General features: G+C 51.7%; 10 protein-coding genes across 10 annotated transcripts; 5 read left to right on the forward strand and 5 right to left on the reverse strand.

Annotated features, from left to right (window-relative positions):
• Window positions 1-384: 384 nt before the first annotated feature.
• ALTATR162_LOCUS2683 (uncharacterized protein) lies at window positions 385-2,412 on the reverse strand (the record flags this gene model as incomplete). The annotated part of the gene is made up of 4 exons (XM_043310289.1): window positions 385-586; window positions 629-944; window positions 1,008-2,229; window positions 2,278-2,412. The coding sequence occupies 4 exons, from the start codon at window positions 2,410-2,412 to the stop codon at window positions 385-387; spliced, it is 1,875 nt and encodes a 624-aa protein (XP_043166224.1).
• A 210-nt stretch (window positions 2,413-2,622) lies between these two features.
• On the forward strand, window positions 2,623-3,733 carry ALTATR162_LOCUS2684 (uncharacterized protein; the record flags this gene model as incomplete). Its single annotated transcript, XM_043310290.1, has 3 exons — window positions 2,623-3,204; window positions 3,356-3,597; window positions 3,658-3,733. 3 exons carry the CDS (start codon window positions 2,623-2,625, stop codon window positions 3,731-3,733), a joined length of 900 nt encoding a protein of 299 aa, XP_043166225.1.
• A 92-nt stretch (window positions 3,734-3,825) lies between these two features.
• ALTATR162_LOCUS2685 (uncharacterized protein) lies at window positions 3,826-5,385 on the reverse strand (the record flags this gene model as incomplete). The annotated part of the gene is made up of 3 exons (XM_043310291.1): window positions 3,826-4,640; window positions 4,700-4,982; window positions 5,095-5,385. The coding sequence occupies 3 exons, from the start codon at window positions 5,383-5,385 to the stop codon at window positions 3,826-3,828; spliced, it is 1,389 nt and encodes a 462-aa protein (XP_043166226.1).
• Window positions 5,386-6,254: 869 nt separating this feature from the next.
• ALTATR162_LOCUS2686 (uncharacterized protein) lies at window positions 6,255-7,313 on the forward strand (the record flags this gene model as incomplete). Its single annotated transcript, XM_043310292.1, has 1 exon — window positions 6,255-7,313. One exon carries the CDS (start codon window positions 6,255-6,257, stop codon window positions 7,311-7,313), a length of 1,059 nt encoding a protein of 352 aa, XP_043166227.1.
• Window positions 7,314-7,829: 516 nt separating this feature from the next.
• On the reverse strand, window positions 7,830-10,360 carry ALTATR162_LOCUS2687 (uncharacterized protein; the record flags this gene model as incomplete). Its single annotated transcript, XM_043310293.1, has 3 exons — window positions 7,830-7,979; window positions 8,057-10,002; window positions 10,090-10,360. The coding sequence occupies 3 exons, from the start codon at window positions 10,358-10,360 to the stop codon at window positions 7,830-7,832; spliced, it is 2,367 nt and encodes a 788-aa protein (XP_043166228.1).
• A 631-nt stretch (window positions 10,361-10,991) lies between these two features.
• ALTATR162_LOCUS2688 (uncharacterized protein) lies at window positions 10,992-12,648 on the forward strand (the record flags this gene model as incomplete). The annotated part of the gene is made up of 3 exons (XM_043310294.1): window positions 10,992-11,594; window positions 11,645-12,530; window positions 12,578-12,648. 3 exons carry the CDS (start codon window positions 10,992-10,994, stop codon window positions 12,646-12,648), a joined length of 1,560 nt encoding a protein of 519 aa, XP_043166229.1.
• A 724-nt stretch (window positions 12,649-13,372) lies between these two features.
• On the forward strand, window positions 13,373-14,399 carry ALTATR162_LOCUS2689 (uncharacterized protein; the record flags this gene model as incomplete). Its single annotated transcript, XM_043310295.1, has 2 exons — window positions 13,373-13,663; window positions 13,713-14,399. The coding sequence occupies 2 exons, from the start codon at window positions 13,373-13,375 to the stop codon at window positions 14,397-14,399; spliced, it is 978 nt and encodes a 325-aa protein (XP_043166230.1).
• A 793-nt stretch (window positions 14,400-15,192) lies between these two features.
• ALTATR162_LOCUS2690 (uncharacterized protein) lies at window positions 15,193-16,662 on the forward strand (the record flags this gene model as incomplete). The annotated part of the gene is made up of 1 exon (XM_043310296.1): window positions 15,193-16,662. One exon carries the CDS (start codon window positions 15,193-15,195, stop codon window positions 16,660-16,662), a length of 1,470 nt encoding a protein of 489 aa, XP_043166231.1.
• A 1,149-nt stretch (window positions 16,663-17,811) lies between these two features.
• On the reverse strand, window positions 17,812-19,308 carry ALTATR162_LOCUS2691 (uncharacterized protein; the record flags this gene model as incomplete). The annotated part of the gene is made up of 2 exons (XM_043310297.1): window positions 17,812-19,158; window positions 19,201-19,308. The coding sequence occupies 2 exons, from the start codon at window positions 19,306-19,308 to the stop codon at window positions 17,812-17,814; spliced, it is 1,455 nt and encodes a 484-aa protein (XP_043166232.1).
• A 1,011-nt stretch (window positions 19,309-20,319) lies between these two features.
• Window positions 20,320-22,685, reverse strand: ALTATR162_LOCUS2692 (uncharacterized protein; the record flags this gene model as incomplete). The annotated part of the gene is made up of 2 exons (XM_043310298.1): window positions 20,320-21,410; window positions 21,464-22,685. The coding sequence occupies 2 exons, from the start codon at window positions 22,683-22,685 to the stop codon at window positions 20,320-20,322; spliced, it is 2,313 nt and encodes a 770-aa protein (XP_043166233.1).
• Between the last annotated feature and the right edge of the window lie 11 nt (window positions 22,686-22,696).

Here is a 22,696-nt window from a genome sequence, read left to right on the forward strand (position 1 = left end):
TAACATAGTCTCCTACATCCGATTTCCGCTTTCCGCATTCTGGCGCTTTTCTCAATCTAGGATTCGAAATACAATCGTCGCGCGACGTCAGTCAAGCAATCTTGGAGGTTTCCACTCCTCGATACAGTGTATTAGGCGGGTTGATCAAAGTCTAGTCAACAATCAACCCCTTTGTTACTGATCACAAGCGCTCTGATAGGGATTTTCAACTGTCTGGTACCCTTCTTCTACGTCCGCGGCTTCCACTCTCAGGGCGTTGCGCCAATACATCTCGAAGCTGGGGGTCGTTTTTGTCTTTGTCTGTATGATGCACGCGCACATGTCTAGCATGAGAGGATTAGTGATAAGCTTCTGATATAGTACAACAGGGTTATTTTGTTTTACTTACCGCTGGAGGTTGTCTGGTCGCGGGTACTTATGCTCGCGATCAGGACAGAATGGACAAACGTATCCTGGACTTTGGTGAACAAGACCATGTCGTATCATCTCACCCATCCTCTTATACCCTTTCCCGCCTTCGCTCCTTGGGCAATCAGCAACTGGGCAATAATGTGGTCTATTCGAAGAGTGGACGTTGGAATGCGCGCTAAGATTGTCAGTTCGAACAATTGACATAGGAATCACATACTTCAGTAAATATTGCGTTTGGAAGGGTAATGCGTTGCAACCTGGATATTCACACGCAAATGTGCCATATGAAGCGCTCTCAGCAACATTGGTGAGACCCGAATTCAGCGGAGGTGGTAAAACCCTTGAAGCCAGAGCGCCATCCAGGCCCATATGTCGAGGTCGCTGTTCGTAGGCTGTCTGCATAACCGCCTCAGCCTCTATAGCGGCTTGCTGTTCGTCAGTTGGCAGAGTTGCAATCCGAGCTGCTTCGCGCTCTCTGCGGTCATTCTCACGCTGATCTATTGCTTGAGAAACCAAGGATGTGTCCACGTTTGCTGTGGCATTATTGATTAGCTGGCGAACTCTGTATGCTCTTCTACATGAGTTCATTTACATACTGTAGTTCTCATTGCCAGGGCCAGCGCTTCTGATCTTCGTCTGGATCCAGGAGACTATGCGATCTATTGCTCCAAGGTGCCGGATCCGGTTTATCCCCAAAGGACCAGAATCGTGAGGCGCAGGTATGAGAGCACTTTGGTGATCTGTGAATACTTTGAGTTCTTCGAGTGAATCTTCGCTCACAATGAGATCATGGTTCAGACTGTCCAGCAAGAATAAGTCGACTGTAATGATGCTTTTTTGGATTTTCGGGTAATTGAACGAGTCTGGTGCAATGGTCGAAGTGACAGCTATATCAGCGCGAACCCATCCGGAAGTAATTGCTATGCTACCGTCTGCTAGCTGGATCTTTTCCTCTCCCGGATAGACCACGAGACCTCGTTCGGATGCAAAGGAGGGCGATATCAGGTCGATTTCCGAACCTGAGTCTGGGGTTGCCAGAGTCTTCCAACTGTCCAGCTCGCAGGTCAACAACCATTTTGGTCTGTCCACAGAGCAAACAGAGAGAGCTTGGAAAGCGGGTGCTGGAACGCGTACGAGCCTCTCTCTGTGTTCGGTCATAGTTTTCGTCTGTTCCAAGAAACCTAACCCCATGATGATAGGTGTGGCAGCTTTTAGTAGGACATAAAACGCGCAAGACATCGTTACCACCGACTCTGTTTCTATTCCAAAGGAACAGATCGATTCAATCCGACCGATAGCTTCAACAAGCTTGCCATTAGCTAGCGCAAATTCCTTCTTTTCTGGTAACGCATCGTACTCAGAATATCCCAATGTTTTTGCTACTTCGTCTGAAATGATGTTGACATCGGCACCGGTGTCTGCGCATGCCAGAACTGTAGCTAAAACTCCTTGTTTGTGTAGTGTAATAGGTAAACCCAAGCGAGGTTTTTTTGGTCTACGTGTTATGCCTGGAGGGGGTGCAGCGAAAACTTGCAGCGGTGGCATCTGTGATCTCCGAGAATCAGCCTCAGCTATAGCAAGATAATCTAAGTCGAGCCTGTTCTCGTCGTCAGACAATGACTTGTCACTTCTACCATCGGCTAGCGCATCACTCAAGCCAAGTGAGAGTGTGAGCTGTGGGTTTGTAGGAGCCATCTGATGAAGCAGTAGAGCATCCATGAACTCCCATTCACTTTGAGGGACCTGGTTGCGGTATTTCCGATGCAGCTTTCGTCGCGCTTCTAGGCCGTTACCAGTGCGTTCGACGTGAATAGGATCCTAGTTTGATGTTAGGTCTAACGCTAGGTAGGTGACCCTGGTATTTACCAGAGGGGCTTCGTAAGTGTCTTGAGGTAGCCATAAAGGCGCGAATGGCAATGGAGAGTAGCTCCCCAGATCGGGTTTTGATGGAGTAAGCCCTGGGGAGGCGCGTATGTAGTCGTCGTCGCCATAATACTCCATATTTTGTAGTTAGTACATCATAGAGAATCAGTTTCGAGGATAGAATCCGGAAACGACGAGTATGTAGTTGGGCTGGGCTGTGCACGCGATGGCGGGGTCACAAGATAATCCAAGCCACCACTGGCTGCTCAAGCTGCATCAGCACCAGCTCAGCCTGCTGCAACCTCTGGGCATGACCATATACTTCCATTCAGCATCGCCTGTGCAGATATGCCGACAGGCAAGATTGATGCTGAATCACGGATACATCTTCTCTCTGGATTCCCATCTCTTGCACATTTCATCGCGAGTGATCGCGATCGCACAACCCTCATATTCAAACGATACGATGAGCTCGCCGCAAGAAATCTGCTTTATTTACAAAGCGAGCTCGCCGGACTTCAGGGAAAGCAACGCGCTTTCGACCAAGAGGACTTGATGTCAAATCTAAGCACAAAGCAATGCGCACGCAACTATTCGGACTTTAAATTGGCAGTGCAGGCCGATGATGCGAGACAGAAAGATCGATGGAAACTGATGAAGGATATCCGGGAGACTTTGAAGGAATATCGAGAAGCTTTACTGTTCGAAAGCACATTAGCAACTCTTCCGAGACCGTCTAAGGGCGTTTTACGCGCCTTCCAAACCGAGTTTTATAACCAGACTGAGGGCAAAGGCGAGCCATTTCCTACACTTGGTGGGTACAGCGCCGGGCTATACGACGACATCGACGACCTAGTCGCATTGCGAGTCCACGATGACCAGGATCGATTGACGACTTTCGCACAAGAGCATCTAGCGTTTTTCTTCCCAGTGAGTGGACCTCCCTTTCAAGCTCCGGTGCTTTCGAACGTCGGAAATAGTTCAAAATCTCAACCCCAGCGTCACAGGCAGCGGTTGTCAACCAAAGCGCAGGCAATTCGTCATCGCAAATCAATGTCGCTGTCACTAACAAAATTCGCAGGACCGCAAGCGTCCCCACCATGGCATAGCCTACGCTTCGGACCGTGCCATTAGCTCCTTCATAGCGTGGTTCAGCACTATCCTAGCAGCACTACTACTCATAGGCGCCATCGTCGTTCTCTACAAAGTAACCTCACCAGACTGGAGATTAGGGCTAATAGCGACTTTCACCACCTTGTTTGCTGGAAGTGTTGGGTTGCTGACGAATGCGCGGAGAGCAGAACTGTTTGCGGCAACGGCAGCGTACGTATTCTTGAAATGCGGTGACATGATGAGACGCGTGGCTGATTTGGATGCGTGTAGGTACGCGGCAGTTCTTGTAGTTTTTGTGAGTGGAGACCTGGGAAATAGTCAATCAAGCGTGGCGCCATCTGGCTAGAACAAAGTAATAACTGATATTAGCAATATTACAATAAAACCGCTACCTCTGTATATGCTCGCTATGACATCTCACTTGGAAAACATCAAGGGTCAAGAACTAGAAGTAGGTCTAGCAGCCCCCACAACACTCTCCCTTCTCCCCCAGTTCCTCGGCTGCCTCTTCAAAAACGCACCAACAGCACCCAGATAACCCTCATGTCTCAGGAAATAAGCCTGCCGCGTATCCTTCGACCAGAAGCGAATAGCGTAGGACAAAGTGTTCATAGTCTGCGAGTGACCGCCAATGAAGGAACCTCCAAAGTATATTCTAGGCAGCCCGTGTTTCTCGGCATGCAGATGCGCTAACTGACCGATGTTGTTTGAGACGGCGTAAAGGAGGGATCTTGCCATATCTTCTGGGCGGAAGGAGCCAGGATCGTGGGATAGTTCTGAAGAGCCCTCGACATGCTCCGCTTCTTCCCGGCGCTTGAGATCGCCGTTACATCCATCTTCCGCTTCCCGCTCCGCTGCACGCTTCATTTTGTAAACTTTGCCAAACGAAGATGCAATGTGTGTGCTCTTCAGCCCGATCTTGTTATACGCTTGTCCGTAGATGTCACCGACAAGTAAATCGACGGTTGAGTTGTCGCCATTCTCTGCTAGCCGTAGCATATCGTCGAAGCTTCGGGCACCGGTGAGTAACGATAAGAGACCCCAGAGTGTTCCTCCCCCTAGTGATGTACCGCCTATACGCTCGTATTGCCGGGGTCCTGAAACCTTGATCATGGATACACCGGATCCGATGTTGACTAAGAGGTAAGGGTAGATGTTCGGCGGGTCGGGAGGGTGGGGCATGAAGGTCATTGGGCTGTCTTCGCTGTAGGTGAAGACTTCGTTTGGTATCTCGTTGATGAAGAAATCAAGGCCTATACAAGTCGGTGTTAGCACGCCAATTCCATGCTCATAGACAGCGCCATGCTCGTACCTATGATCAAGCACTCCATCTCGTCTTCCCTTATGACTTCTACATCCAGTGCTTGCTTTATCTTGTCGTGGTACTTGAACGCACCACCACCAGTCGCCATAATACACAAGTCTGGCGATTTGGATCCATTGTCTTGCTTCTGGTCGGCTTGAAGCTTGCGCATGAACTCTATACACGCATCTATCCGGTCTGTCTCGAATTTGAAGAAGTTTAGACGTCCGCCAATCGAGTCGTCGCCGGGTTCGCGCGAGAAGTATACAAGTTTGGCTAGGGAGCCTCCAATCTACGAGGCGCGCAATGAGTTAGCATGCTGCTGTGACTCTGCAAGGGGTTGGTCGCTGTAGATGGTCGTGTGCCACAACCAATCAAGCATACGACCATGTGTGTATACTCACATCGACGGCTACATGGCTGACTACCGAAGTGTGGTTCGGCAGTCTGATGTCGTGCGGATCGTGTTCGTAGTCTTCGCTCTGCGGCGTCCCTGGCTGCTCTTCATCTACGATGAAAGCCCCCTGAACGTTGATGCGCACATTACCCGGATGTTGTATCGTATCCTGAATATCGCTTTGCGCGGTAGTCCGTCTAGGGCGTCCTAATTCCGGGGTCGACGATGTCTCTATAGGATGCGCACGCGATCCTTTGGTGCCGGTTTCACCCGTCGCGGGGTCCAATGCAAGCGACATGGATTCTGATGTTCTGGGTCTTGGCTGCAGCTTCGCCCTCTTACAGCGATGGCGCACTCTTAAGGGACGGCGTTTAACAAAGAAGTCTGGGTGTTGGTGTGACTGTGCGAAAGGGGAATGGGGCACTGGAGCCGCTGCTGATAGCGATAGACGTTCCATTTGTCCGCTTTGTAACGGACCTTATGGCCTGGGGAAGACGTGACCTGAAGTTCTGCGCAGAATAGAGCCCAAGGTTAAGCAAATCTCCGGGTCCCCCTATGTAAACGGCGGAGGGTGGAGCGCCAAAGAAGAACATATATCTTCTCCATGCTTTTCGGCGGAATGGAAACTGTTTATCTTAGGTTGCGTGTCGGTTACCGAGATGGCAAGCAGTGTTAAGCTCGGCAACTGATATGAGGCCTGATGGGGTACATCCGAGGACCGACTGGGGAAGTTTGTGGAGATGGCCTAAGACCGCTGACAAAACGTCGATGCATATTAGTGAACTCGGATAGTTCAGTTGCATCTGTCGCAGGAATTAGGAGACAGATACGACTATGGGCATCTATAGTAGTCTTGAGCACACGTGCTGCGTACACCAAGTGAGTAGTGACTTCAAGTACGTCATTATAGACATCACATTTTAGCTAGAAAATGCACATGATTCAAGCTTCACACAGTTTGCGCCATCGTGAGGCACAGTTCGTACCTGCATACCACGTACCAGGTAAAAGCCGATGACGTCGTGCGCTCGTACCCCCAAATCTACCAACCTCACAAGCACAACCATCGTTTGCCAGACACGATCCTCGCGGCACCAGACCCATACTCTATTCCTTAACTATACGCATCAATCACCATCACTACACAAGACCAGAAACTTCAGCAAAATGTCATGGATGGACTCCTGGTCCCGGCCCAGCAAACACGCCGTAACCCCACCACCCCTCTACCTCACCGTTGGTGATACAGTCCCCTACTGCCACAGCTGCGGCCGAGTAATCGGCGAACGCCGCAAGACACAGAGTGCAACAGAAGTCAAGTACTGTTCAGCGCGATGTCGAAACAGCAAGCCAGGTCCCATCGACCGCAAGATCGAAGCTACATTCGCCGCACTACTCAACGGCGCATCTCCAGAGTCCTTAAAAGAGAACGCGGGTGCAGAACCAATTAAGAATAGTTTGGAGACTGGTCATGAGCATGAAGAGGTTAAAGGTGGCAAGGGCGAGAAAAAACATAAGAAGAAACCATCCAAGACCATCAAAGGAGATCACAGGATCATCATTGAGTGCAGTACTGTGGAAGACATAGTCTTCCAACGCGAGAAAGACCCAGAGAAAGTCTACGGTCGACGCAAAAACCGTAAAGCGCGATTCGTCGTTGAGAAGCCCGAGGATTGGAAGAGCGTAGATATGGTCGATCAACCTGCGTCCACTACTACGCCTGCTACAGCCCCAGGTGCAACAACCGTATCAACACAACCTCCACCAGATCCCGTGAGTAGTGACGAGGACGAGGACACAGTCTCAGATTCCGATAACGAAGCCGAAGGCGGCGTTGTTCTCGAGCCAACAAAAACTCCGTCCGCAGGAGGGTCCGCAGAAGCTGATTCACAAGCCCTTCCCGACACCGTAGAATACGGCTACGGCTCTGGCAAAATTCGCCCACCTCAAGCCCAAAATGACGTCAACGGCAGCGTAGGCGGAGAGAAGGGCTGGGCAGAGCGCATTCACGAGACCGACGAGATGAAGTTGAAGAGGAGGGAAGGACAGAGGAAGGCTGAGGAGAGGGAAAGAGTAAGGCAAGCTGCGAGACGGGGGTGTGCGTTTGGTTTTACTGTACCTGACGAAGCAGAAAAGAGGAAGTGTGAGGCTGTTATGAAGGGTGTTGTTGTGGAGAGTAGTTTTGCAAAGGGAGAATGGGGGGTTAGATGGAGGGAGAGGGTGTAGAAATGGAAGATGGGGAGACAACGGGTGTGAAAGGGGTACCTCGCCGGGTTAAGCAGAGAGTCTGAGAATTGAAACTGTATAATTGGATAAAGCGCCGATATAGCGGCGGTGGGTATCAAAAAAATATTCAACAGATAACGCTGTGTTCCCAGATACCCAAGCGGGCTCTGGACAGTAACAACTCCGAAGCAATCATCGAGCTTTCTCCCACGACCCGTCTTCGTGCATGACCCACCCAGCAGCCATTAAAGCCTTCCCTTGCTTCTCCCCCGGATGTATAATATTCTCAAACCCTGGTCTAAGCCCAGCCCCAGACCTGAAAAAAAAATTCGTTAGCATACCATTCCACCTTCTTTACCCCTCTGTTGGAAGAAACTCACCTGATCATATTAATCGCCAAATTCCTCGCCTTGTCCTTTAAATTAACTTGATTCCTATTCCTCAGCACCCCAGGCCCTTGCTCATCGTACTGCAGTATCCTCGAATACTTGCTAGGGTAAATACTCATATATTCAATTAGCGCTTCCTCCTCTTCATTTGACCATGCTTCGCGGGCTTTGCGTTCGGTGCGGCTGCTTCGGGCTTGAGTGAGGTCGAGAGAGCGGTTTTCTTGGGCGAGCTTGCGTTGGTCGCGCCAGGTGGAGGAAGGTGGAAATTCTTCCTCTTCTGTCATGGAGGGGCGGAGACTTCAGATAAGGATTCGTCTTGTTCGGATGATGGGCGGGGGCGTGACTGTGCGGGACGGGGAGGGGTTGGTGGCTGGGAGGTGCGAAGGAGGGTAGGGGTTCGGTAGTGCGTTGTTTCTTTGCGATGGGGGCTTTGCGACGACGCTCTGGGGCATGGTGGCCACGATCCTCTGCTTCGAAGGCGTCGGAGTCGGAGTCGGAGTCGGAGTCTACTGGGCGCCGACGTTTGCGTGGAGAAGGTCCTGCGGGTTGCTTTCCTTTGGTTGTATTTGACGGGCCTGGCGTTGGCTGTGTGTCGTCAAAGCCGTCGCCGAATTCGACACGTTGCGCTGTGGTCTGACGATCGAATATTGATACTGGTCGGTTCTCTTTCTGCGGCTTCGGAATATCTTTGAGGGCCTTTAGCAGAGCCGCAGAGCTCTGTGGTGGGCCTGAGGCTTGGGGTTCTTCAACCTCTTCCATGTCTTCCACTGGTTGTTGGTCAAGCTGCTGCTCTTCCAGGTGCTTTTCCGAGTGCTCTTCCTCGCTTCCGATCAACGTTTGCCATTCCGAATTGTCTTCTTGGTCGTTTATCTCTGGCTGTTTTTCCTGCACTTCTTCGACTGCTTGAGAGGTTCCTTTGTGATTCTGTTGAGAAGCGGTATCGTTCCCAACCACGCTGCCCCGTTCATATTGCTGTTGGTCTTCTGTTTCTGACTGTTCTTCTTGCACTTCTTCAGCTGTTTGCCGAATACGAGCTGCAGGTCCCAGGTATACGCCAGAATCCCGTTCTTTCGCTTTCAATACGTCAAGAGCGCGCAAATCTACCTCGGCATTCGGGTCGAACTTACGGCTGCTACGACGCCTGTCTCGTCCTAATGAAGTCCGTTTCTTGCGTAGCGACTCCCGTAGAACTCTTTCAACGACAGGCTGGGGTTCCTCTAGAGCTTGCTTGACATTACGTGTAATTGCAATTGGTCCTCCAAGATTGTCGATGACAGTTTTGAGTTCCCTGTGTCGAAGACGCACCCAGTCTAATAGGCGAAGAATAGTTGGCTCCCAAGGAAAGGCCGGTTTCAACTCTTCCAGATCAGCACGTTGCACGGCCTTATGCTCTGGGAGATATTTCCAAATCTCGTCCACCCGCCTCATAACCTGGTCTTGAAATGTTTGGGGTAGCGATGAGCCGTCGCCTCCTAGGGCTGGCATGTTCCACCCTCGAATGTCCGAATCAGCATGTAGGTCCCGGGTCGACTCATCGTAAAAGAAGATCTCATCGATCGTTCCTGGGGCATCAAAGCTGGGGCTATCGGCTGACTTTTGAAGCACAAGTATTGCTAGTTGTGTCCGCAGTTCCAGCGCAAGATCAAACGTATCCTTGTATAGCGCACTTTCGCCTGCAGCCGTTGGCTGAATATCCGGATCGAGTGACTGCATGAACTGGGCTGGAAACGTGTTATCGAGTTGTCGCAGCACGTCCCAAGTGTTCTTATCATCGCGGTTTGAGTGTATCATTTGCTTTGCCAATACCAGTAAATTGGTGAGGTGGAGAATCAGATCCAGGCCGCTTTGTGATGCTGCAACATCATCACTCGTCCCGAAGAGAGCACGGTGAAGCGCTCTGACATGTATATAGCTGTGTTCTTCGCTCTTGAAGTGTTTCAAGTGCAGGTTTAACTCGTCGTTGAAATCGAGGTATTCTTCCATGTAGGCTGAGCCTGGTTTTTGCATCTCTTGTATGTTCTGCAGGTCATCTCGCATCGTCGCACCGTCAGGCGCAATGTGCTCCAAAAACTCCTCAGCAGAATCGCACAACTTGCGCAGATGCTTCAAGATGAATCTAGGCTCTAGGAACTCGGCTTCGACCATGCTGAAGGAGGAGATCGCGGTGGTCCCAGACATTTGCGATGCGGCGCCCGGCGATTGGAAAGGCGCATGTTCGGGCTCGGTGCGCGTAGGCGTACCTGGGGCCTCGTCTTGTTCGAGGTCAATATGGGTATCCATCTCCTCAACGACTGTGAGGTCTGGCGCGTGCATGAATTAGCCTGGGATCTGTCTAGCCAGGAACGGGGTTTGCGCAAGTGATGAGGTGACCATAAGCGACTACTAACCTCCCAACAGCTCTTTTGCGGGTTTGCGCTTTGTCTTGCGCGCCTTTTGTAGCTCATGTTCACTCTCGTCGTTTGTAGTCACGCTCGCTTGTCGCGCGCTTCGGCGGGTGGGTTTCTGGATGTCGATAAAATCCTCAACTTCGCGACTCACACTGCGCAAACTCCTTGCTCGCGATGCGCGTCCCAATTGCGTAGCGGTCGCCTTGGATGGTGGTTGTGGAGTAGGTGATTTGCGCCGGCTTGCAGACCGCACACTCCTGCGGTCGGCCATTATAGTATGGTAAAAACGCGTGATGTCGACTAGTATTACATGCGACGTAGGGTGGGCGAAGATGTGATGTCAGTAGCGTTGATGCGGGCTTGTTTACGCCAATGCTCCGCGATAGTGGCTGACTAAGGATACTCGACGGGCGCTCACGTGATCAGCCTCAATAATCGCCCGGGCCTCTGCCGTTGGCGGGCTGCGGGTGGGCCTCAGTAATCAGCACGGAGAAGGGGCCAGAGTGCAAACAAGAGCTGAATACGAAGCGTTTAAGTTCGAGACGGAACTACGGCATTTGCAGGATGTTTCCGTACTTCTCCACAGGCTTCCTGGACGAAAGACCCCTTAACTAGCACTCATTGTGTTTGCGTAGCCCTGGACATATTACGTGGGCTGTCTGCACGCACCCCTTGCGCGCATCTCAGTCGTCTTCAACTTGCTTTTACGCTCAAACGACAGAGTGAACCTTACACCGTTCTGTTCTAAATAAACTAAACAACATATCCACATTCCTTCACAACGACCTCTTCCATTCTCGTCACTCCCTGCAGCCCTTGGGATATTCCTGGGCGCCTCAATTTGCCGCTGACGGTTCTCGACATTGCACTGCACCCCTGCTCACCTTTCATTCACATTCACCATGAGGTTACGACAGCCACGGCCGCACACTTTGCTACTCCTCCTCCCCGCCTTACGAGTTCTCGCCACATCCGTCGCAGTAGACACATCGGACGACAGGTTGCCCGCGCGGGCCGTTGTGCCTGCCTACACTCAAGCCACATACTCGCCCGATGCCTCACTTGCCCCGACAGCTGGCGTAAAAGGCACCAAAGATGCGCCATTTGATGGGCTAGATGGCAAGCCGCATGCTGGACCGTATGTGGACGATGACCCAAAATACCAAGGAAAGAAAGCTCCCAATGTTGTAGAAGATCTTGGGGCCGCGAAGAAGCCTGGAGCTTCTCCAGAAACCGTTCTAGTAGACGACGTGAAAGATGGCGATAAGAGCGTCATGCAGGATCCAGCGCGGAAACCTGCCACGGGCACCACAGGCACCGAGGGTGGAGTGTCGGCCAAAGACAAGGAGCGATTGGCACACGAGGAGAAGACAGGCGAGAAGAAGGAAATGGTTCCCGAGTCGCCAAAGGAGGCACACCCGCATCCCGCTGATCAGAAGCAATTAGGCGGAGAGGCTGTAGCGACAGCGAGCACCACTCGCATACTCGGTGCTGGCGGACTGGAGGTGAGTGATAATATCTTCATGCTGTCGATTCAGTGCTAACCAGCCTACAGAAACCTACCGACCTTCCCGACTCCCTACATGACAATCCCCTTCCCGTACCAGGCTCCATCTCTACCAAAGATCCCCTCGACACAAGCTCACCGCCCAAGACACCCTCCTCGACACTTGACGATGTTGACGAAGGCGCCATACAACCCTTCCATTCTTTTATACTCGCCTTCACTATGATCATCTTCTCAGAGATCGGAGACAAGACATTCCTCGTTGCAGCCCTCATGGCTATGCGACACCCCCGACTCCTCGTTTTCTCTGCTGCCTTCTCCGCTCTGGTCGTCATGACAGTCCTCTCTGCTGTGATGGGCCATGCCGTCCCCGCACTCCTCTCGGAACGCTTCACACACTTCGCTGCGGCCGCTCTTTTCCTCGTGTTCGGTGTCAAGCTCATCAGAGAGGGTCTTGCCATGAGCCCAGAGGACGGTGTTGGCGAGGAGATGGCTGAGGTTGAGCAGGAACTTGAAGAGAAGGAACAGCTTGCTCGACACCAGAAGGGGCGGAAATCCTCCATCTCTCCTTATGCTCTAGAATCTGGTCGTGGTGTGCGACGCTCACGGTCTAACTCGCGACTACCTGCCCCCGCACGTAGCCCTTCTACCTCGCCCGATCGATCACCGTCACCGCGCGGAGGCTCTCTGGGCGGCACTTTGGGCGCTGTGAACAACCTGTTTTCTCTCCTCCTTAGCCCCGCCTGGGTACAGACGTTTGTTATGACTTTCCTCGGAGAGTGGGGTGACCGCAGTCAGATTGCGACTGTTGCCATGGCTGCTGGTTCTGACTACTGGTGGGTCACTGCCGGCGCTGTAGTTGGCCATGGGTTGTGTACTGCGGGTGCCGTCATTGGTGGCCGCGCTATTGCTGGAAAGATCAGTATGCGCAATGGTAAGCACATCATGACGCCTCTGATATTCAATGCTAACTTATCACAGTCACGCTTGGTGGTGCTATTGCTTTCCTCGTCTTCGGCATCATCTACACATTTGAAGCATTCTACTCTTAAGCAAGAGGCACAAATTCCAGCATTACACGGCGCGTATGGCGGGGTGGAAGTACAGATCCCGGTTCACACTCAAACTATCACTATCTCTATCTCATGTTGGTTTACCTATGTAATTTTAATTGTACCTGCAAATTTATACGGCATGACTGGAAACGGTCAAGGGCATTTTCTCGACTGCATAGCAGAGAACGAGGTACAATACATCTCTCACGCTTGACATTTGATCATAGTTTCATGTGCGGCCTGACAGGTCGAAACAACGTTTGACTTGCTCCTGAAACATGCTCAACTTGTTTCATGCCCAGACTATCTGATAGAGTACAAGCTTTCGGGAACGACGCGGGTCCTGGGGTTGCCAAACGTCTTTCTGGTGAGCGGTAGGGTGGTGAGGGTTGACTTGGCACTGATCCCTGCATTCGCCGCGGAAGAGAGCCGTTGGCCCTTGCAGCTCTCAAGCTTCAATGGCCGCGCCTTGACGAACAATACCTCTGCTATTGTCCACTTCCACTATCCACTCCACCACGCACCAAGCCCCCTCGCTACCTGGACGCCACTCTTTTCGCATTTTGCAACTGTCGTCTATCATAGTCGCCATCGACAACTTGGACGCGCTATTAAACCAGAGCATATATTTTACCCGTCATCTGTACAACTACCATCGCGCATCGGAACACAGCCTTTACCGCTACAGCCTCTGGTGATGGTATCGACCACAAGCAGCGCAATGCCGCCGCAGCGCGAGCCCCCAAGACCGCCCCCACCGGCTGTCATCGAAGCCGAGATGCAATGGATTTTCACGGAAGAAGAACTACTACTGGCACCATCCATAACCGATGGGATGCCCGCTGAAGAGGAGCGCACGCTGCGACGGAAAGGCGTCGGCTTCATTCTACAAGTCGGCATGATGCTCAAGTTACCACAAACCACTCTCAGTACGGCGGCAGTCTTTTTCAATCGCTATCTGATGCGAATGAGCTTGAAGCCACGGCCAGGGTACAAGCCGCTTCACCATTATGTGAGTCCTCTCCGAATACGTGCAATTTGTGCGCATCTAATTCCAGCAGCAAATCGCCGCAACCGCGTTATTCCTCGCTACGAAAGTCGAAGAAAACTGTCGTAAAATGAAAGAACTCGTCGTTTCATGCGTCCGAGTCGCGCTCAAGGATCCCAATAAGCTCGTCGACGAGCAGACAAAAGACTTTTGGAAATGGCGGGATACAATCCTGTACAGCGAAGACGTCCTACTCGAGGCCCTGTGTTTCGACCTCAACGTCGAGTCACCATACAAGACCATGTACGACATGATGAAGTACTACGGAGTCGAGCACAACAAGAAACTGCGCAACTCGGCCTGGGCTTTTCTCTCCGATTCGACATCCACACAAATGTGCCTGCTGTTCACGTCGCGAGCCATCGCCGCAGCATCCTTGTATGCCGGCGCACGCATGGCTGAAGTAGAGTTAGGGGACGACGATGGCAAACCGTGGTGGGAAATACAACATGTTCAATTACGCGACATTAGGAGGGCATGCAATCTCATGGCGGATCTGTACGAGAAGTCGCCAGACAAAGATGGAGAGCCGTCCATGTACGCTGGGCTCAGGACACCAGAGGATGGCATCGATTTTGGTGACACACCTGAGGGTATGGAAGGTGTACAAACAACCAGCCATAGCCAGCCTCCTGCTAATGGTACGGGCGATGGTAACGCGACGGAGAGGGGCAGCGAAGAGGGTGAATTGGATGGCTAGGAGAACCTCCACAGATTGATGATTTACAATCTAGCGACACGTGATAGCTTTCCGTCTGCGGAACGCATTGTCGCCCTGCACATGTTGCAGGCGCTATACCCATCTGACCACGAGTGGATACGCCAGTATATCGAAGAATTCTGGTAGTTTGCGTCCTGGTTTGATGGCCAACGACGGGACAGTTGGATCGTTAGATGGTGGATTGTTGCGTTCACTACCGATGCCTGAGATTGATGATGTGCGGTATGGCTTGCAGTTTTACCTTTTTAGGTGATTGAGTAAACAGGCGTTTGGTACAAGGCTTATGGATGGGAAGATACCACAAACCCGCATTATCTATTATTACTATGCGCATAGTACTTGAATACTATTGATGATCAAACAACATGGCTGTGTGTTACCTGCTTTCTGGAATATGCGATGTTTTGTGTTGTAACTCACGAACTGAAGAGTAAGCATAGGAATGCAACATGTCTTGATTCGCTTTCACTGCTGCTAATGACCGACCCCCACACGAGCGTATGGACCGTATATCTTGCATGAGTCTATGCATGACTCGTGGAGCTACGTACCGAGGCATCATTACATGCCGCGTCGACGGCCTAGTAGTGCGACGTCAACACTCTGTTCGCCACGAAAAGTGACTTCCTTCTCTCCTTTAATCTTTGCTATTGCCCTGGACATCCCGAAACACAAAAATCCTTACATTGGCTTGGACTAAACTCTGCCATACATTCGCTTTCACCGTCGTCGAACCTGAGTCGTACAACTCCCTCCGCGGAACACCGCCAACATGGACTCTTCACCTTCCGGCTTGATCAAGTTCCTTCTCCCCAAAACACCGTTTCTAGTAAAGACAGCACTATGGCACTCTCTATCCATGTCACCGACGAGTTCAAAGTGGGATCTCAGGACGGAAATCACGGTTAGCATGCTTCGCGACATGATGGGCCCCAATTCAACACCAACACCCATTTCGAAGCTACAGCGTCTAACCTGCAAAGATCCGGGTGTCAAGGGCAAAGTCTGGGTCAGCAAAGTCAAATTAGATGTACCAGAAGAAGACGATGTACGACAGATGATGTTCAAGGCCATCGACGACATGAGCACAGGCGACGAGACATGGACAAAACCCGAACAGCGCCCCTTGGAAGCAGAGTGGAACGGCTACCGCGCCGATGCAAAAGACGATGAGCCAGAACCAGTTGATATGAGCGAAGAGGCCAAGTACCAGAGCTTGATGAAAGAGACCAAGAGCAAAGTAACCCTCCTCTATTTCCACGGCGGCGCAATGTACCTCCTCGACCCAGCAACGTCCCGTCCCCTTACCGGCCGCCTCGCAAAGGAAACAGGCGGCCGCGTCTTCTCCGTCCGGTACCGCCTCTCCCCACAAGGCCCATTCCCCTCTGCACTACTCGACTGCTTCACAGCGTACCTCACCCTGCTCTCCCCACCACCCGGCTCGTTCCACGCGCCAGTTCCCGCCTCTGAAATTGTATTTGGAGGTGATTCAGCGGGTGGGACATGCTGTACCGCTTTACTCCAACTACTCTTGCAAATCCACCGTAGTACACCCGCTGGCCAAACCCCGCGTGTTCGGTTCCACGGCAAGGACGTTGAGATTCCGCTTCCGGCTGGTGTGGCGCTGAGTAGCCCTTGGGTGGACATCACGCGTAGTTTACCGTCGATTGAGGGGGGCGTGACTTATGATTACCTCCCCACACCCAGCCAAACCGACTCCCGCGAGTTCCCAAAGGACGACGGTGTCTGGCCCGCCAACCCACCGCGCGCTGATTTGTACTGCGAAGCATCCGCACTCATGCACCCCCTCGTCTCGCCTCTCGCCGCAAAAGATTGGTCGAAATGCCCCCCGTTGTTCTTCTCCGTTGGCGAGGAAATGCTACGTGATGAAGGCGCCGTCATCGCTCAGCGCTGCGTAGCCCAGGGTGTGACGGTGGTTTGGCGTGATTTCGAAGCCATGCCGCATTGTTTTGCCATGTTGCTTGAGAGTAATCCAAGCAGTCCTGTGCATTTCGACGAGTATGGCAAGTTCTGCAAAGAAGTTGTTGAGGGAAAGACGTTGCAAAGTAATGGCGTGTTTATCAAGGCGAAGACACTAGAGAAGAGTGAGATGGATGTCAAGAGCGGGTTGACGAAGATTAGAGATGACGAGGTCGAGGCGTACATGCAAAAGGGTAAGGAGAGGATTGAAGCAAAGTTCAGGAGGGGGATGGATCCGGCGAGTGAAAGGCCTATGCTGTAAGTTGGATTTAGGCCCAGGCCCGTGTTGAATGGCTACCTTTGAAGAAATTACGTATAGATTTTATGGATCTCAGGGTTTTGTATATAGATTTCTTTCCAACAGTACACCAAAGTCAAGTGTCGTAATGGTTGCAACAGCGTGCTTGATACTTTCCAGAACCATGACGGCAAATCTCCGTGTTTTTTGTAATTTCCTTGATTTCTATGCATTACCGCACATTTGTAGCGTGATCCTATCCACAAGAGCGCTCGGGTAAACCAGGGTCTTCAACACACCTTCTCCTGCCCACCATACAGAAGCTCTGCATTCCATATAGTTCCAAAGAGTACCGTATTGCAAATATTTCCTAGTCCCACATCAAAATTCAAGAATCAAATTGCAAAGATGTATATATATTAGCCGGCATACCTCCTCCTTTTCTTCAACATCACAATTCATCTACAAGGATACAAAGACACAAGATGAGATACTTCCACACCAGCATCTTCCTTTATTTCTCCGCCGCTATGGCAAGCGAGTACAGTGAGTGCAACAAGCCAGTTCTTTGCACTGATACATAGTCTCTCCCATATCCCCCTAGATTTATGCTAACACAATTCCCTCAGGCCATGGGAAATACTGCACTACCAACTACTGCTCTCGAACCATTATGCCCGGCTTCGAGGGCTCCTACAGCAGCATCGACTGCGCGCAAGTCGATTGTAGTCGAATCTGCCAAAGAAGCCTGGAGGCTTGCCGCGTTCTTTGCGGCGGAGACGAAGATGTAAGTATCCTCCCAGCCGTCGCATATGCGTTCAGTCCTCTGACTATAACTCGCCATATAGCTGCCCCGCTGCCCCATAGGCGTCTCTCCTCCCCCCATGGGTTCACATGGTATTCCCCTCGTCCCCGGCCACCCCTACATCGTATCAGCCAACTACACAATGAAGCCTGTTGAAACATGATGAACCGAGTACACAACGAGGGCGTATCGGCGACGGACAGAAGAACGGTATTGTGAAGGCCATAGGTATTAACAAGTAAGCTTAGCTTTACCACGTACCAATAAAATCTCTGTCACACTATATCTACCGTGATGTCCGACCCTTCCTATCACAGACCACACACCTCACCACCGATCTAACCTCTCTCTTACGTATCCCGCAGCAACTAACCTCCACCCTCACCACCCTTGCCCTTTGATCTCCCACTCCTCCTCCTAGCCAGCCCCCTCTCAATACTACTCTCTAAACTCGTCCCAATCCCCGAATCCGTAAACACACCCTCCCTCTCCACACCCCTAGGAACCGGCTCTTCAACGATAAAATCATCATCTTCCTCGTCATCAGCCTCCATGTCCTCTCTCGTAGGTATGTCTTCCAGCCTGGGGGATCCATATTCTTCTTTCGGACTCGGTGAGCTATACGAGAGAGGTTGCTGGGAAGGTAGTGTGGGAAATGTACGACTTGTGTCGCTGTAAGGTGTGCCTGGTTCCGAATTATCATCCCTAGGTTCGAGTTTAGGAAACGGTTCGCCTTGCTCGTTTTTGATCTTCCGTCGTCGCTGGGTTTCTTCAGGTGGCGTCGTCGTCGAACCTGAACTAAACAGCAAGGTAAAAGCGCCCCATGTGAAGAGTAAAACGCCCATCTCCATGCCCCAGAACGCGAGAATACCAACAATCGCACTGGTGATCCAGTATCGATACATCAACCACCTGAACCCCTCCAACTTTGCACTGATCCTAACACTAGCCCGGTAAACCTCGATTGGAAGTTTGCTTCGTACTTCCAACCTCAAGCTCGACGGTACATTACGATAGCCCGGTTCAAACATGACACCCTCCATCATGCTAATCTCAACAGCTTCAGATTCCGTATGCCACCCCACCAGATACAGCGGCAGCCTCAACCCCCTATACACCATCTCGAGCACCCGACTCCGATACGTTAGGAGAACCGGTCTGCGACTTCTAGCTAGTACGGTAGGCGTCTCGCTCGTCGTACCTTCTGTAACGACCTTCTCGGCCGTAGCACCCGGTATACCACCTTGGCTATGGTCCTCGACGCTCCATTCTTCGTCCCAGCCGAGGAGATGCTTGACGCCTTGTCCTATTGTCGTGGGGCCCCGCAATTCCAGTCCCACCATCCAGTTGCCGGCCTTCAAGTTGGTCTCGCTCCTGGGTACTTCCATTTCAACGACGACGTCGTATTTCTGGCGGTCTACCAGGCCCGGTATGTTGGCGAGGCCGTAGGGCCACTTTGCGGGCTTGCCGATCGGTAGGCTGTTGCCATCTGAACGTGTGGTAGTTGTGGGAGAAAGGATTGGGCCATGGTCGAATTGGAGGTATACGGGTACGGAGATGCCGCGCACGGGTATGTAGTTGTAGTAGAAGGACGAGTATGCGACGACTGCGAAGGCGAAGAGGATGGTAGAGGTGATGAAGAGGAGGACGGTGCGAAGGTAGGTTCGTATCAGGGCTGGCGATGTCGCTATTCGGAGGGGCAGAAGCAGGGCATCCTAGATATTGTTGAGCACATGAGCACGCGTCGTGGGGTGCACGCAGGGAGTGGCAGTCGCAGCAATCCAAGCGAGATCTCGTGTATCCCTTACCGTAGCAATCCGAAGAATTGATCTATCTTCGCGAAGATCATCTTTAAGTTCCTCCATCGCAGTAAGTTGGGGGAAACTGCCGGCTACATGTTGTGGTGTTGGCATATTGTCGCACGGGCGATCTTCACATGCACAGGGAGCGAGCTTCGGGCTGAGCGTGTGACGTAGTGAGCACAGACGATATAGACACCACACTAAGCAAGCATTCCAGTATGCTAGCATCCTGACATCCCGCAAAACGATGATCGCGCCATTGTGCAGGAACAGGATGATGAGCCTGTAATCTGGTAACACAACCATTGCAGACTCAGGGACACATCTCTTTCGGGTGCAAGTCACGCAATTGTTCAAGATACAGTTTGGTAAACGTATTTCATTCAAGCAAGAAAGTACTCCCACCCATACTATATACCAATAATCCTACACGACACACACACACACCTTGCCAATTCAAATCAAAGACATAGGAAAGGAAGACAAAAAAAACCAAACGCGGTATGCCTGTGAGCCATCCGTCAACCTCAACGCCATCAGGTCAACAGTCTGCCAAACTGTTAAAACCCAAACGCCAGAGGAAGCCGAAGCTAGTAAACCCATGCAGATCCGTACTCGTAGAAACACGTGGTATCATCCCTAGAGAAAAACGGAATAGCGAAGTGTCAAGATAATAAAAACACACAGTTGTACTTGAGAAAAGCAAAAGGAACTCCAACCCAAACAAAGGAAAATCGTGAAGACGCAACGATAGGCTGCACTAGCCCGAACGACGCCACCGCTGCGTTGCCGCAAAGGAAAGTTCCGCTCTAAAGCCAGGTGTACCTCGCTCAACTTTTATCCGGGACCATCTTTAAAAAGGATCCAAGGACTTTTTGTGAGTATGCAAATGCATGTAAAGTTCGTAATAACAACATAGCTGCCGAAACAGCTAGAAGATAAAAGGCCGTGGGTATCGTAACGTCGTCGGTATATCCCCATGGAAGACTACTAATTCTTCCTTCCAGATACTCGTCGCTCCATCTTCTGATCTGCCGCGCTCCATGTTGATGACGTCGTGGTGTCGTGGTGAGTTCAGGAAAATGTTCCCATCTTAGGGGGTCCGCGAGGAGAGCCCATGACAGAGTTTTGCAGCCGCGATGTAGCCTTGGTGACACCCGAGAGAGGTGAGCTGCGGTTCATGGTCGTGCCGTTCTTCAGAGGTGACTTGGCTACTCTGTTTGACCGGGTGCGCTTTCGGAGAGGAGTTATCAAAGCTTCGGCGGACTTGCCAGAGCGGACAGGACGGGAAACGGAGGCGCGCGCCGCAGGATCCGATGGCAGAGACGCTACATCGCGGTACCGGTTTTGGTTGCTGCGGAAAGCGGTAACGACACCGCGATCGAAGTGCTCAAGCATGACGTCTGATGTAGTTCTCTTGCGGGCAGGCGTGACGGTAGCTGGTGCCGCCGGAGTGGAGCCATGATGTGCCATACTGGAAGTTGCCGGCGTAGCTGGTACATCAGTATCGTCGAACTCATCGTCCTCGTCTAGATCAGTATCTCCGCCTGAATCGCCAAATTCCAAAAAGTCGGCGATGTTGAGGTCATCATCGTATTCGTCGCTCGAAGAACCCTCCTCATCTTCGTCAACGAGGCCCATGTTACCGTTGGAAGATATGCTTACGAAGGGATAGAAAGCCTCGGGAGGACCAATGCTTTCGTTTCCAAAAGCAAAGTCATTGCCCGAGGCAGATCCAAAGATGCCACTAAGCATGATGTCGGTGCTGAGACCGTTGTTGAAAACTTCATTGCTGTTCTCACTGTCGGAGGCGTTGAGTTGAGCAATGGAGTTCCGGGGACTGTTGTTGACAGTGCCGCTCGTACTACTTTGGTAATCGGTCAAAGGAATCCACGGAATCATCACCGTGCGAGGACGGTAGAATGAGACAGCCTTGGTAGCCCTGTTAGTGACTGCGATAGCCTGGTCAGTCTCGTCGTGAATGAAGATGCCACGGGTTGGCGGGATTTGGCGGCCAATCGGACGGGAGCTGCGTTGGAAGGGCTTGGGCGTAGCAGCACGTGAGCCTGGTGCTGAGGCCGGTCGTTGTAGAACAGACTGCTTAGGCGTGCGTGGTAATATGTCGGTTCCAAAGTCTTCTTCATCAGTGGTATCACCCATGTCAGCTGATGAGAAACGTTAGTCATTGAGTAAAAGCAAATATAGGGCACTACCATACACTCATAACCGCTGGATTCGCCAGACGACTCGCCATCGGACTCATCCGAATTATCGACTTGAGTGATACGTGATTCGTTTTGCTCAAAGTCCCAGAATGACGCATCGGACTGCGGAGAAGCCATGTCTCCGTTGTCATCATCGTAGTCCATATCAAGAAGTTGATGCAAGCTAGGAGGAATCTTATCTTGATCCAAGAAGAGATCAGGGAAGACACTGCTGTCGAGTTCTGAAGATTCCGAACTGGAACTATCTGATACTTGAACGTCGTCGTCAAAGCGGACGCGCTTAGCTGAGCCGTCTGAGAACTTCCTCTTAGCCATAGGGACAGGAGATGCAGGCAGAGCATCTGGCTCGAAGAAAGGAGTAAAGCCGTAGTCAGGAAGACCTGACATGAACGCATCGTCTAGTGGGGCAGTAACATCGAAGATGTTGTCGCTAAAACAACTCTCAAGACTGAGTCGTCGAGCATCACGATACTCATTGAGAAGATTGGTAGCTGATTGCTCTTCTTGGAGGATATAACTCTCCTCTTGTTGCTCCATCATCTCCATGTCGGATTCGTCATCGTCAGGGACGTTCATAACGCCGCTGTAGTCTTCATCGTCGCTTTCAATAGCGTTCTCATAGCTTACTTGGGGTTCTTCGTCCTCTTTGTATGTTAGCAGCGGTATGCTGGAAGCGTTGCTCAGTTTCCGAGCCATCTTGCGTCTGGGGAACGACTCTTGGTCTGTGGAGTCGTCGCCGAACAGGACTGAGGTGCTCGAGAGATTGCTAAAGGTACGTTTCTTGTTACTCATTAGTAGCTGGTTTACTGGATGCTTGTTGGGCATGAGCTCTGAGACATTGTCATCGTCTTCAGCGTGAGACTCATCGTCATCTGCAGGCTCGATGCGGATAGAAGGACGCTTTCCCTTGCCCTTGCCTCCCCTAGCATAGCTATAGGGTAAGGCCGGCACGTCTGCATCGGTCTCGTCGTCGTCCTGTTCGTTGTCTTTGGCAGTACTACTGTCCTCTTCGTCGTCTTCGTCCGCAGCGCCTTCGGTAGCCGATTGGTCACCACCGCGTCCATTGGTGTGGGGCGTGCTGCCTCCAACAGTGTCTGGAGAGGCAGATCGCTGGTGATTGCGATGGGTGTTTGTGGTAGCCTCATGAACGAGTTTGCGATCTTGGTTGTTGTGTCCACCGAGAGTAGGCGATCGAGCATGCGTAAGGTGAGCCATGGTTGCGTGTC

The sequence above is a fragment of the Alternaria atra genome, assembly GCF_907166805.1.
Source record: "Alternaria atra isolate CS162 genome assembly, contig: 21, whole genome shotgun sequence".
Taxonomy (NCBI): Eukaryota; Fungi; Ascomycota; class Dothideomycetes; order Pleosporales; family Pleosporaceae; genus Alternaria; species Alternaria atra.